This window comes from Mus pahari, chromosome 3 (assembly GCF_900095145.1).
Source record: "Mus pahari chromosome 3, PAHARI_EIJ_v1.1, whole genome shotgun sequence".
Taxonomy (NCBI): Eukaryota; Metazoa; Chordata; class Mammalia; order Rodentia; family Muridae; genus Mus; species Mus pahari.
In genome coordinates this window covers 71,120,496-71,136,327 of record NC_034592.1, presented here as the reverse complement: position 1 = coordinate 71,136,327, position 15,832 = coordinate 71,120,496, and the positions used below count along the sequence as shown (strand labels likewise).

Here is a 15,832-nt window from a genome sequence, read left to right as displayed (position 1 = left end):
TCCCTCAGATACTATGAATTTGCAATTTTGCAATTGTTTATGCATAAACAACTCATAAGAAAAGATGCTGTTCTTTAAGAAGACTGTCTTTGGACATCTAAGAATTTGCTCTAGATTGCCTGGACAAGACCTCTTAAGGCAATGCCATGCTAGATTTATATCCCAGGCAGATTGTATACCTTACACAAGAATAATTTGCCATATAATCTCATTTCTTTACATCATTAAAATAGTAATGGCTTAAGATAATATTTTGGTATTTTTAGAAAATATGCATGTCAAATTGTAAAAATTTTTTCTCAGTGTCCTCAGTTTCTACCTGCTTCCTTATAATAGTGTTAATTCTTGAGGACTTATACTTAATTATTGCAAATGGATACGCTTATCTCTAATTAAATAAACAATTAAATATATAAAATATGCATATGTGACTATTGATACGTTTTCAGGCTTTCTATTACAACTGCTCTACAAGAGAAACAACTAAAAGTGTAGTTAGCGATTGCTTATGTTAAAAAAAAATTTTTTATATACTTGGTGATCCAAATCAGAACCAGATTGGAACTGGTTATAACAGTCAAGTATTTGAGATGTTTTGTCAACAATTTAATGTTATCCATGTTACTGAGTTTGGGTTTTTGTTTTTGTTTTTTGTTTGTTTGTTTGTTTGTTTGTTTTATAATTCTCAAAGACAAGGTACTGTGGAACTTTAAAAATTATATCTTCCTAAAAAAACAAAGAAGGGGAGGAATTTTATCCCCGTGCACATTATTTAAATCACATTTTTATTTTTAAAATTCTAAAATTTAGATGCCAAAAACCTTCTTGCTGAGTGAGTGCCTTATAGTATTCTACTTATGCATACTTATGCATAAGTGAAGTGAAAGGATCTACTTACTGGCACATGGCGTGATCCTGAACAGGGAGTTAATATGGGGTAGAGGGAAGGTTTCTGTTTTTTTCCACAGAAAGCTGCAGAAGCATGCTGCTAGCTTCCAGAATGATTCTTGTGACAGGCTGACCTGTGAGTTCCTGAGTGCCCTGACAGTGGTGACAGGAAAGCTGTATTGAGCACACAGAGAAGGAGGAAATCAGGGAGAACAGACACTTGCAAGGAAAATGAAGAGACTCTTCCTATATCCACCACAGACTACAGCAAGAGAACAGACCTGGTGCTGACTTAAAAGGAAAACAAGTAAAAATGCTGACTCATGAGGCGGAGGGACTGCTACAGAGTATTGGGGTGTCAGAGACACTGCTTTTGCCCATTCAGGCCAACTCCCCTATAGCTGCAAAAGCTTGTGTACCTTACCTATATGCTATATTGTTAGATAATTTTGACAGAGTTAAGATCACCAATATTGGCATATCTTTTCATATTCATTGTAATTCTTGTCAATTAACTAATTGTGTAGATCCTAATTTAGATAAGAAATCCGCTGTTATGATTTTGTTAAAGAGAACTGCTTATGTTTTGCTACCTTTAGAGTTAGGAAATGATCCTTGGTTTGAGAAGTTGGAAATGCAAACTTTGAAAAGGTTAAACGAGCTTATTAGACCAAGGGACATTTGTTGCTGCTCTGATTTTAGGAATTACTGCTTTAATTGCAATTTTAGCTTCTTTAGTGAATTATCTACCACAACTTTAGTTCAGCAGCTGCATACCGCTCATTTTGTTAATGATATGCATAGGAATATTTCTGTAGCTTTGTCAGAGCTGCATATTATAGATAAAAAATTGGAAGCAGGGGTTAATGCTTTAAAAAAAGGTAGTTTTAGCAATAGGACAGGATATACCAAGTATTAAGGCTAAAAAGGCAGAAATTTCAAATATTAGCAGATGTCATTTAGACACTTGAAACATTGATGAATTGGCCAGAGATTTAAAAAATAACCTACGTACATTGAATCCCTTGGATTGGGGTCAATATATAATCCTACTTGTTATTATTATTGGCATTATTTTATTAGTAATCATTGTGTTTCCAATCATCTTTAGAGTTCTTCAGAGATCTGTAGCTCTAACGAAGTGGGACATTCTGAAACTTCGGCTAAAAAATAATAAAAGAAAGGAGGAGAATGCTATGCCCACTCCAGTGAAGTCTGCTTCACAGGCCCCAAGGCCTGGAAGCACTCACAAGGCAAAGAGTTTCAAGGAAACTATGCATCCTGGAACCTTGACATTCCCATAGCCCATATACTCAAACCCTGTCCCCGCTTCAGTCTGGTGTATGAATCCATGTGCTCTTTTTCAGTATTGTTCTATTATAAGTGCCTTTAAAGACTGATTTTTGACATATAGCTAAACCTCCACCAGTGTTCCAGTGGTTCCTAGAAAATCCTTGAAGTGGATAGTGAGCTTGGAATTCAGTAAGAATGTTACCTATCAATAACATTCAAATTCACTTCTAGTAGAGACAGTGAAAATAATCAGAAATTACAAAGAACAGAGCTAGAAAAGCTCCAGGCTAGTCTGCATAGCAATTACTTAGGGCAATAGCCAAATCACATCCAAACACAGGAATACACAATGGCCTAGGAAACAGGTGGACTTGGTGCAGGTTTCTTCACTAGGTCCAGAGGAATAGCATAAGGGATTTACTAAAGAACCCCTGGTGGTGGGTTTCACAATGGACTAGCATTACATCAGAGCATTCACCTGGCTCCATTTTAAGTGGTAAACGCAGTCTCCCCCCCCTCCCCCCCCCGCCAACTTTTGATGTATGCATTCCTTTTGTTTTGTGTCACTGTAACTTGAAGGATGTGTTTGCCTGGCTTTTCTTGCTTTTCTTCTGTATAAAAAAGTCTGGTCTTTGGGCATTACATTCAGATCCAACATACTCTCTCCTGTCTGCTTCTGTCTGTCAATTCTCGCTGACTGTATGCCCATCTGTCCGAGACTCTGATTCCCAGGGATTGAGGGGGGCTGACTGAGCCAGTCCACTGCAAGCCCTCCAACATATTGGGAAAGGATCTTTACCAATCCTAAATCCAATAGGGGACTACTAGCCAATATATATATATATATATATATATATATATATATATATATATATATATATATATATATATATATTAAAAATGGGGTACAGAGCTAAACAAAGAATTCTCAACTGAGGAATACTGAATGGATGAGAAGCACCTGAAAAAATGTTCAACGTCCTTAATCATCAGGGAAATGCAAATCAAAACAACCCTGAGATTCCACCTCACAATCTTTAAACTCCCTGGGGCCTCCAGCCTCTTGAGGGTTAGGTGCATTATATCTGAATGAACACAGTCCTGGAACTCCTCTACTGTACGTGTGTTGAGAGCCTCATATCAGCTGGTGTATGCTGTCTGTTTGATGGTCCAGTGTTTGAGAGATCTCAGGGGTCCAGATAAATTGAGACTGCTGGTCCTACTACAGGCTTGCCCTTCTCCTCATCTTCTTTCAGCCTTCCCTAATTCAACCACAGGGGTCAGCTGACTCTTTCCATTGGTTGGGTGCAAATATCTGCATCTGACTCTTTCAGCAGCTTGTTGAGTCTTTCAGATGTCCTGTCTTCCTGCTGGAGGTGGGCTGTATAACTTCCCTCTTGCTACTCTTGGGCATTTCATCTAAGGTCCCTCCCTTTGAGTCCTGAGAGTCTCTCACCTTCCAGGCCTCTGGTGCATCATAGAGGGTCCCCCCCCCCCGACCTCCTATCTCCTGAGGTTGCCTGTTTCTACTTTTTTTGCTGTCCCCAAATGGCTGAGAAGCACCTAAAGAAATGTTCAAAGTCTTTAGTGATCAGAGAAATGCAAATCAAATCAACACTGAGATTTCACCTTACACCAATCAGCGTGGCTAAGATCAAACCTTCAGGTGACAACACATGTTGGAGAGGATGTAGAGAAAGAGGAACACTCCTCCATTGATGGTGGGATTGCAAACTGGTACAACCACTCTGGAAATCAATCTGTAGGTTCCTCAGAAAATTGGAACCAGTTCTACTTGAAGACCCAGATATAACACTCTTGGGAATATACCCAAAAGATATCCTACCATGCCACAGGGGTACATGTTCCACTGTGTTCATAGCAGCTTTATTTATGATGGCAAGTGCCGCCGACAGACCTTACTTTGGTCCCCGATCTGTGTGGAATGGGTCTCTTGGTTGCAGGCAAGCAAGGATTTGGCAAATGAGTGACAAACAGTCTGACATGAGAGAGAGAGAGAGAGGGGGGGGGAGGGGGAGGGGGAGGGGNAGGGGGAGGGGGAGAGGGAGAGAGAGAGAGAGAGAGATGTAAAACTGAATGCAATTTGTCAATTTGAGCATCAGACTATTTATACAGAATAAAATAGGGAAGTTAGGTGACACATCTGACACATCGGCAAGGTACAAATGAGGTTACCGGATGTTTAATGACTCTTACACAAAACAGAAGAATGTAAACACAAAGACTGGCAGGAACTGGGCAATAAAACAAGTGAGACAAAGTCGGCTCTATCTAAGGTCAGCTATAGTTTCAGAAGCCAGGTGTGAGGTCTTTACACTCCCAGGGCAAGGACTTTCACACCCAAGTTGTGGTTCTAGCTAGGGAGTTCCATTCTAGCTAACCTTCTCATGAATAATGCAATACTCTAAAACCACAGCCCGATCTTCTTCCTAAAGCATTGTAAATTCCTGTATATAGGAGCGACTTGGCTTTTATTCTAAGTAATAGTGTGGGGGGACTTTTCTACTAATAAGTAATGTAGTCTGCCATACATAACTATACTAAGAATTCTAATCTTACTTTTCTAAGCTTACCTTGAGATTTCTAACTCTATGTAGTAGATAGTAAAGCCTGATTTCTTTCACTCTCTCTTACAATACTAGAGGCAATTCTGAATGTCACTGAATAGGCAACATTCTTACTGAATTACAAGCCCAGGGTTTGCTCAAGGACTACCTAAGGCATTGGTGAAGGCCAGGAAGCAAATTTCAAGTTTGCTTAGGTATTTGACAAGTCATTGTTTGGAGGCACCTATAAAAAACAATACTGAAGGGAATACACAGATATTATGGGATGCCACAGTTCCAGGAGACTAAGTTTCCATGAACTTTTTGCCTCAGGACAGCACCCAGGTTTTGGGGCCTGTTGTGCTTGTCACTACTGGAGAGAATGTAGCAGGCAAGAAGTTAGAAACAGCCCAGATGCCCCATGACAGTAGAATGAATACAGAAAATGTGGTTCATTTACACAATGGAATACTACTCAGCTATTAAAAACAAGGACATCCTGAGTTTTGCAGGCAAATGGATGGAACTAGAAAATATCATCCTGAGTGAGGTAACTCAGACACAAAAGGACATGCATGGTAAGTACTCACTAATAAGTGGATGTTAGCTAAAAGAAAAGTACAGAATACTCAAAATACAGCCCACAGAACTCAGAATGGTCAGTAAGCCAAAGTGTCCAAGTAAGGATACCTCAGTCCCACTTGCGAGGGAAAAGTAAACCTGCTAAGCTTTTGTTTTGTTTTGCTTTGCTTTGTTTTGTTTTGTTTTCAAATTATTATTTCAGTATAAATCACATTTTGGGGTTAAATCATTTTAAATAATCTTTTTTTTTAATTGTAGATATCATTGAAAACATCACAATGAAACACTCAATGAAAGTAATTTTTGAGCAAATATGTGATCAGTGTTCAGCTAAATTGAAAATACATTGTAATATGTTTTTCTGTTATTAATTTATCATTTACTAATGCATCTATATTTCAGGGTATATCCAAAGATCAGATTTTATATTAAATAATTGCTTTTTTCATTGTAAATTCAAGGTTGTAATGAAATGTTAATGTTAGTTGCATAGTATACATTGAGTTTTATGAAAAACAATAAGCAAAGATTTGGCATTTAAATTCCAATTGGATTTATGTTCAAAATATTTTAGAGTCTTTTAATATTTCCTAAATGTTTCTCAGCCTCCTGTTATATAATGGCCATTTCTTTAAGTGTTTTTTCAGCCATTAGAAATTCCTCAGTTAAATTGGACATAGTACTACCAGAGGACCCAGCAATACCTCTTCTGGGCATATACCCAGAAGATCTTCCAACTGGTAATAAGGACACATGCTCCACTATGTTCATAGCAGCCTTATTTATAATAGCCAGAAGCTGGAAAGAACCCAGATGTCCCTCAATAGAGGAATGGATACAGAAACTGTGGTACATTTACACAATGGAGTACTACTCAGCTATTAAAAACAATGAATTTATGAAATTCTTGGGCAAATGGATGTATCTGGAGGATATCATCCTTAGTGAGGTAACCCAATCACAAAAGAAGTCACTAGATATGCACTCACTGATAAGCGGATATTAGCACAGAAACTTAGAATACCCAAGATACATTATGCAAAACACAAGAAAACCAAGAAGGATGACCACTGGGTGGATACTTCATTCCTCCTTAGAATAAGGAACAAAATACTCATGAAAGGATATAGGTACAGAGACAAAATTTAGAGCTAAGATGAAAGGATGGACTATCCAGAGACTACCCCATTCGGGAGTCCATCCCATCATCAGCCACCAAACCTAGATACTAATGCTCATGCCAACAAGATTCTGCTGAAGGGACCCTGATATTGCGGCCTCTTGTGAGGCTATGCCAGTGCCTGGCAAACACAGAAGTGGATGCTCACAGCCAGCTATTGGATGGAACACAGGGTCGCCAATGGAGGAGCTAGAGAAAGTACCCAAGGACCTTAAGGGGGCTGCAACCTTGTAGGTGGAACAACAATATGAACTAACCAGTACCCCCTGAGTTTGTGTCTCTAGCTGCATATGTAGCAGAAGATGGCCTCATTGGGTAGAGAGGCCCCTTGGTCTTGCAAACTTTATATGACCCAGCACAAGGCAAGGCCTGGGCCAAGTAGTAGGAGTGGGTGGGTAGGGGAGCAGAGGTGGGAGGAGGGTATAGGAAACTTTCGGGATAGCATTTGAAATGTAAATAAAGAAAATAATAATAAAAAAAAGAAAGAAAAGAAAAGAAATTCCTCAGTTGAGAATTCTTTGTTTAGCTCTGTATCCTATTTTTAATTGGATTATTTGGTTTGTTGGTATGTAACTTTTTTAGTTCTTTATTTATTTTGGCTATTAGCCCTCTGTCAGGTGTAGTGTTGGTAAAGATTCTGTAGGCTGTCATTTTATGTTGACAGTGTCACTTTGCTTAAGGAAGGTTTTCAGTTTCATGAAGTCCTGGTATGGGAGAGGCTCCAGGGTTCTATGAGGATGATTCTAACTGAGACTCCTAGCAGTGGAAGATATGGAGCCTAAAGTGGCCATGTCCTATAGACAAGCAGGACTCCCAGTGCAGGTAGAAGAATACCAACCCACTTACAAAACTTTTGATCCAAAATATTTAAGAAATACAAGGAGAAAGATTGAACAGAGACTGAGTGAATGTCCAACCAATCACCACCCAATATGACACAATTCCCATGGGCAAGAACCAGTCCCCAACAAAATTAATGACATTCTGTTATACTTCCATGCAGGAGTCTAGCATAACTGTCCTCGGAGAAGATCCACCCAGCAGCTGACCAAAACAGATACAGATACCTACAGTCAAACATTAGACAGAGCTCCAGAAGTCTTGTGGAAGAGTTGGAGGAAGGATTGAGGGACCTGGAGAGTATAGGAACTCCACAGGAAGATCAACATAGTCAACTAACTTGGACCCTTTAGGGGCTCCCAGAGATTGAGCCACCACCTAAAGAGCCTACATGTGCTGGACCTACCCTCCACCCCCGAGTAGTAGATGTGCAACTTGATCACCAGGCTGGAGTAAGGCCATCCCTGACTCTGCTACCTAACTGTGGATCCTGTTTTCCTAACTGGGCTGCCTTGTATGGCCTTAAAGGAAGAGGTTGCCCCTGTCCTGAAATGAATTGATGTACCAGGATGGGTTGATACCCATTGGGTAGTTACTGCCTTCTCAGAGGAGAAGGGATTAGAGATGGGGACAGGGGCTGTACAAGTGGGAAACTAAGAGGAGAAGGTGGAGCTGCAATTGAGATGTAAAGAGATTTTTTTTTTATTAGATGTTTTCTTCTTTTACATTTCAAATGCTCTCCCCTTTCCTAGTTTCCTCCCCCAATATCCCCTATACACTCCTTCTGCTCCCCAAACCACCCACTCCTACTTCCTTGCTCTGGCATTCCCCTATACTGGGGCCTAGAATCTTCACAAGACTAAGGGCCTCTCCTCCCACTGATAGCTGACTAGGCCATCCTCTACTATATATGCAGCTAGAGACATGAGCTCTGGGGGTACTGGTTAGTTCATATTGTTGTTTCTCCTATAGGGCTGCAGACCCCTTCAGCTCCTTGGGTACTTTCATTTGAAATGTAAATGAAAAAATATCTAATAAAAATAATCTAAAAAAACCACTTTTCTTCCAGCTATTAAAAAGAGAGAGAAAGAGAGAGAGAGAGAGAAAGAGAAAGAGAGAAAGAGAGAGAGAAATGTAAAGAGAATAAATAAATTAATTAATGGAAAAATATAGATATTATTCATGCATAAAATATACAAATAACAATAATAAAACATTATAATATTTGTATCACAATATTGGCCTTAAAATTAATCTGGCAATAAGACCCACCACGTGGGACTCATGGTTCCAGCTACATTTGCAGCAGAGGAGGGCCTAGTCGGACATCAACGGTCCAGTGTGGGGGAATGCCAGGGGTAAGAAGTGGGAGTGGGTGGGTTGGTGAGTAGAGAGGGGATAGGGGGAGGGTGTTTTTGGAGGGGAAACCAGGAAAGGGGATAACATTTGAAATGTAAATAAAGAAAATATCCAATAAAAAATTTAATTTAGCAAAAAATACTAGTTCAGGATAAATTTTCATAGGTTTATGGTAAATTTATTGTATATGATCCATAGGTCATCCAAATAAACATGTAAATAGATATATTTATCATTAAATATGTATTAGCACAATTATCCCATGTTGTCATATCAAAGATACAAGCTTGAAATTATAATTTTGTTCTTTTTTTTTTTGATAGCCTTCTAAAATTTCCAGTAAGGTCTGGAAAAAAATATAGGTGATAGCAACAGACTGTATTTTATTGATGCTAGGCTTTGTTAAAATAATCCATTTACACAAACATAACATAACATTATTTTAGTCTCTTACATGAAATTGGGCATAGTGGAATAAGATGAAATGAGTATAGTATTAAATCAGGAAAAAATTAAAAGGAAACTATTAAATCAGGAAGGAAGACTAGAGCAGAGGAAGATAAGGATAGGAAATCAAGGGGGTTAATTTTAAAAATAATAATAATAATGAAACCATAATTTTCACAATAATTTTTTTACAATATTGATGTCACAATGAAACCCATAATTTTTAAAATCAATACTAGTTAATAAAATAAAGATGTTTAAATTATAAAGTAAATGAATAAACAAAATGTAAATATTTTAAGCACCTTACATCATTGAATGCTCCATATTTCTTATTTCTGCAAACTGTGTTGCCATGGTCACACACATGTACCAACAAATTATACATTGAGAAAGTCAATGTAGTGAAGGATGAAATGCCTATCATTTTTGTCAGCTTTAAAATGAGTTCCTTTTTGAGCAATGCCCTACGTATAGTGAGTAGATTTTTTTCGTGTAGTTTTTCTAAAATATTGAGTTTCTCTTTCATGTTAGAAGAATCAAACATAAAAGGGACAAAACATGTACTTGCAAGATCTATAAGAGACCTAGTTTACTTCCCCTGGTGTCTGGATTACTTTGCTTACATTATTATACCTGATGATAAATTATTGACTATGACAAAAGAAAAATTAACAAGAAATGAAGAGATAGATAGATTCAGAGAAGGAAGAAATCATTGCCTTCAGTTGTTTATCCACTGGCTTTGAGCCAAAATATTGCCTTTGCAATGTAAGTGAATGTTTAATTCAGAGCCTTTAAGTTAGGAGATAATTATTTTTTGTTTATCAAAAAGTCCAACTCTACATATCATTGGTAATTTTGAGTTTCTTTTTAAAAGTTAGTATAGTTGTTTTTAAATTACCAACAATCAAATAAGTATATCTATTTTATTTTGTGATATTTGGAAGAATTTAGAATTTTCTCCTGTCCTTTTGACAAATTATTCTGAAGAAAATGTATCAAGCATGTATGTTTCCTTATGTACTTGCTGTCTATGAGAAAGTATATAACATATTTATTTGTAAATCAAGGCAAATTCTAAATATTAAGCTTCTGTGTAATGAATTAAAGTCTACATTCATGACTGTCATTTTATTTTGCTTGGTAAATATTTAATATTTAAATATGTAGGACCCCCACCTACAGCATCAGAGCTGTATAATTACTGATTGGCCCTTGAATTTAGGTAGAAGAAAATATTAGTAGCTATGAATAAATCATATGTTAGTAGCTAGCTAACTCATGATGAGAGTGTATGTTCACTTTTCTCATCTCTAGGACCCCAACTAGTGTAGACCTGTGCAGGCCCTGTGTATGCTGCCTCAGTCCCTGTTTTCATATGTTCATATTATCCTCCATCCTCCTTTTTATCTTTTCTCTTTTATCCGATATTTTATGTATTTACACTTCAAATGTTATCCCCTTTCCCAGTTTTCCCTCTGGACCCCCCCTCCCTGCTTCTATGGGCATGCTCCCAGTCCTACCCACCCACTCCCAACTCACTGCCCTGGCATTCCCCTATACTGGGGCATTGAGCATTCACAGGGCCAAGAGTCTCTCCTCCCACTGACACCCAACAAGTATAACCATGTGTACTCTTTGGTTGGTGGTTTAGTCCCTGGGAGCTCTGAGGCTCTCGTTGGTTGATATTGTTGTTCTTCCTATAGGGTTGTAAACCCCTTCAGCTTTTTCAGTCCTTTCTATAACTTCTCCATTGGAGACACCATGCTCAGTCCAGTGGTTGGCTGCAAGCATCTGCCTCTGTATTTGTCAGGCTCTGACAGAGACTCTCGGGAGACAGCTATAGCTGGCTCCTGTTAACGAGCACTTCTTGGCATCTGCAATAGTGTCTGGGCTTGGTGTCTGTATATGGGATGGATCGCCAGGTGGGGCATACTCTAGATGGACTTTCCTTCAGTTTCTGCTACACACTTTGTCCCTGTATTTCCTTTTGGCTCTTACACTCATACCACCTCCACTTATTCAGAATTCCCTGAGCCCCGAAGGGAGAAATGGCTAAGCAAGTCTATTTTTAATAAGATCAACCAAAAGTACTTTTGAATCAAAAGTAGACTACAGAGGTTTGTTTGCAGGGAGACTATAAGAATATCAAAATTATGGAATTTATATAAAAAAGACTTCAGCTGCAATTCTACATGTGTTGAGAATTGATATTTCTCTTATTGAAGTTATTTATATTATTTATGGAGAGATAAGACTGAGGGAAAGGAGGTCTAGTAACCAGCCCAAATTGGGATCCAACTCATGGGGAGGCTCCAAGAACTGACACTATTACTGATGCTGTGGTATGCTTACAGACAGGAGCCCGGCACGGCTGCCCTCTTAGAAGCCCAATAAGCAGCTGAGTCAGATGCAGATACTTAAAACACCCAACCAATGGACAGAAGCCTGGGACTCCTGTGGTTGAATTAGGGAAAGGCTAGAAGAAGCTGAGGAGGAAGGCAACTCCATAGGAAGACCAGTAGTCTCTACTAACCTGGACCCCTGAGATCCTGACACTGAGCCACCAACCAGGCAGCATATACCAAATGATTTGAGGCATCTGACCTGAATACAGCAGAGGACTGCCTGGTCTGGCCTCAGTGTGAAAAGAGGCACCTAACCCTTGAGAGACTTGAGGTGCCAGGGAGTGGGGAGGTTTGGTGGGGTAGAGGGACATCCTTTTGGAGATTGGGGAGGGGTAATGGGATAAGGAACTGTCAGAGGGCAGACCTGGAGGGGGATAAGAACTGGACTGTAAAACAAAAAGATTAGATAGTAATAATAATAATAATAATAATAATAATAATAATAATAATAACAATAATAACAATAATAATAATAAACTTTAAAAACAGGAGTTTCATCCTGCTGAGAATTTCAATTAATACATTTTATAGTGCAATTCAGGAGATACAAACTTTACCAGTAAACAGCAAATTGCATTCATTCAATAAAGACAATTGTTTTGACACATTAATGCCCTACTGTGTATTTGGAAGAACTATTTTTCCTGTTGCTTCAGATAGATTTATGTGTTTGTATGAAAGTCAGTGAAACAGCTGATGGTCTAAGCATTTTTCATTCTCTCTCTTCAGACGTAGTGGTAATTATCCTAGATTAGCAGTTGAGCTTATGGCCCTTGCATAGACTTTATGTCTTCTGTTTTGTGATAGCTCTCCTCAGAGATCCTTTGACATCCTGGTTCCTTAGGCTATAAATTAATGGGTTAAGCATAGGTGTAACTACAGTGTAGAACACTGCAATGACCTTCCCACCAGCCCTGGAGGACTTTGACTGTGGTCTCATGTACATAAAAATGGCAGTTCCATAGAATAAGGTCACAACTGTGAGATGGGAGGCACAGGTGGACAGAGCCTTGTGCCTCCCAGAGGCTGATCGCATCCTGAGAACAGAAAGAAGGATGCGGGCATAAGAAACAATAATAAGGAGGAAAGGAATGAAGACAATGATGATACTGAATACAAAAACCACCAGCTCAGTGAGTGAAGTGTCAGTACAAGCCAGTCTCAGAACTGAAGGAACCTCACAGAAAAAGTGATTCAGGACATTTGGTCCACAGTAGGGCAAACTCAAGGTGAGAACATTGATAACCATGGAACTGAGGAAGCTACTGGACCAAGAAATGGCTGCCAGTTGGACACAGGTGTTTTGGTCCATGATAACAGTGTAATGGAGAGGATGACAGATGGCTACATATCTGTCATAAGCCATAACACCAAGAAGAACACATTCAATCATTCCAAAGGAGAGTGAGAAGTACATCTGCGTGGCACAGCTGGCAAATGGGATGGTCTTCTTACTCCCCACCATGTTGGAAAGCATCTGCGGGACATTGGTGGATGTGTAGCAGATGTCCAGAAAGGACAAGTTAGCAAGGAAAAAGTACATGGGGGTTTTCAGGCGAGGTTCTATCTGAATAATAGTAATGATGATGATATTGCCAACCACTGACAATATATAGAAAAACAAGAATACAAAAAAGAGAACCAGCTGTACCTTGGGATCAGATGAAAGCCCCAGAAACACAAACTCAGTCACTGTGAAATTTATTTTCATATGGTCCATCCTTGCAGGCTACCTTCTTTTCAGAGAACCAGGTACAACCTTGAAAGCCAAATGCCCAATTAAGCAGTATTTTAGACCAAAGGTTTAAGAAAATAGATATTTTGGGTGTCTGAACTTTAGTGCAAATATGAAGATGTCCTCCAGCTTCTGGAAAGGAATTTCAGTTAAGATTTCAATGCTAACTTTATTGTTTAGTATAAATGATCAGCATTCTTGCCTTTTCTAAAAGAGAATTTCATTTTCTCCAGTCAAAATCACCCCATGTTCTATTCATTCTCCAAAACTTTATTCATAAATCTCATGATTTCAAAGGATATGAAAAGCATGGTTGTGATTATTATATAACATTAATCTCAGCACTCAGGAGGCTAAGGTAGGCAGATCTCTGAGTTCAAGGTGAGTGTGGTCTACAGAATGAGTTTCAGGAGAGCCAGGGCTACAGGGCTATGCAGAGAAACCTGAATATCAACTAACATGAAGGCAGATGGGAACAGCATTCATAGAGACAATAATGAAGGCCACTATTCTGTGCACCACTTACTAACTAATCAGTAAGTAAAACCAAGGTTACGGCATGTACCACATCACTAACCCTCATACGAGTTAACACTGCATAGCCATCCTAACACAATGAAGAACAGAGACTGAAAATCAGATAAAGTAGGTATGAGGTAAACTAATAACTAATAACTCATTCCTTATTCCTGCACTTTCATGCTATGTGATATAGAATGATATTATAGCAATAATAAAAATAATAAATCTTATAAGAATTTTAAAGATTAAAAAATAATGTCTGATGAATTTTATGCAGCACATAGAAATAAATGCAAACATATCTGTCTAATGCTAATAGTGCCAAGAAAACGTGATGGTGCTACATGTACCTGGAACTCACATCTATGATTATAACCACTATAAATAAATAGCTTTACTAAAAAGAATCTAAACATGTTAAAGTAAGTAGAACTTTTTATTGAGAGCTCCTTAGGCTTTTTATTTTTCCTATTTGCCTTGAAGATATACACATATATATTCTGTTTAAAGGGAACAACATAGAAACAGCAATGAAGTCTTGAGCATAGACACATTGCTGAGGACTATCTGTCAAACATTCATCCATCCATTTCTCCACTGTTTTCCTTTTCTCATCATTTCTACTTATCCATTTCAGCATTATTTTGATACTAACTTTATACCAGAGGATGTTTGTACATTAATAGCTATAATAAATACTCTTGATTACCTAAATAAGTGTGCTGTCCAATGAATGTTGCAAAGAATGAGGTATTTAGTGGCTCAGGAATTAGGACATCTGCTCAAGAAGCCTCTTCACAGAAAAGTATTTACAGGTCATAAAACGAACACATCTTATAAAACACCTGTTTGTGTAGAGTGTTCTGTAGGGACATCTCAAACACTTGTATTTAAGTAAAGGTTTTCAGGACAAATAGTGATAAGAAGTGATGTTAAGTTAACTAGGTTGTGAAGTTGAGCAATTAAAACAAAGATGGACTTGGAAGGAGCTAAGTTGCAGGTTTCCTTTCCTCTTAAGCCACAGGGAAGAGAAGAGCAGAAGACAGTTTCAAGTTTGCTTGTAGATCCTCCAAACAGCACCTAGATCTTCTATTATGAACAGGAAATGCTAGTCTGGTTGTTAGAAGTGACTATATAACAAATGGCATCCATGGTTTATCCAATAGAATAAAGTTCTCTATGTGTAACAGCATGATAATACATAATCAGAGCAGTGGATGACCAGGGACGCCATACTGTAGGGGAGCCTACTCTCCAATAGTCTTTCCTACATGGTTGGCTCCTTCAGTCATTGACTGAGAGGCCTTCTACATTCATATCACCAGTCTGTGTCTTCTCGAGCTCACCTGAAGAAAAAGACAAAGTATCACCAAGTTCATATATTTGACATGTGGAGGATAAATTAAATGAGATAATGAATATGAAACAAAAGCAGGCATTGATCATAAGTGTTCAATACATGAAATCATTATAACATCATTATGTCATATGATTCACAGTAAAGAACTTTTATATGTACAGGAAAATAATTATTCACAATAATAAAATTACAAAGGAATAATAAACCTCTGATTCATGAAGCACTTTTGTATGGTTGGTAGTTATATGAGTTTGACACTTAATAATATAAAGTTATTTGTGTAATTACAAAGAATTTTCTGGAAGCTCATACAATACAAATGTCTATACATAAGCATAGTGACATCAATGTTAATACTAATAGAAATGTATCAAAATGTACAGTTTCATATCTCTTGATAATGTGTGTTCACTAAATGGGTAAATATAAAGGATATTAAAATTTTTGGTAGTTTTCTACACCATCTGTATTTCAAACTATCAAAAAATAGGGTAAACCCTTAATTCCTATGAGTGTACACAACTTCCCCAAAGAACTTCCCCAAAGTCACCTAATGTCTGCAACTGCTATAAACTTCTATAAAACATGCAATTGCAGAGCTATTCATGATATAAACAAACTGTATCTAAACACACAATTGTCTCTTTC

At 38.1% G+C, this 15,832-nt stretch overlaps 1 protein-coding gene across 1 annotated transcript; it reads right to left on the bottom strand.

Annotated features, from left to right (window-relative positions):
- Window positions 1–12,351: 12,351 nt before the first annotated feature.
- LOC110317525 (olfactory receptor 2G3-like) lies at window positions 12,352–13,287 on the bottom strand. The gene has a single exon (XM_021192006.1). It carries the CDS (start codon window positions 13,285–13,287, stop codon window positions 12,352–12,354), a length of 936 nt encoding a protein of 311 aa, XP_021047665.1.
- Window positions 13,288–15,832: the final 2,545 nt, after the last annotated feature.

What these genes read in the sequence shown, in the direction of transcription:
- LOC110317525 (XM_021192006.1), bottom strand. Translation starts at nt 13,287, where the DNA reads ATGGACCATATGAAAATAAATTTCACAGTGACTGAGTTTGTGTTTCTG.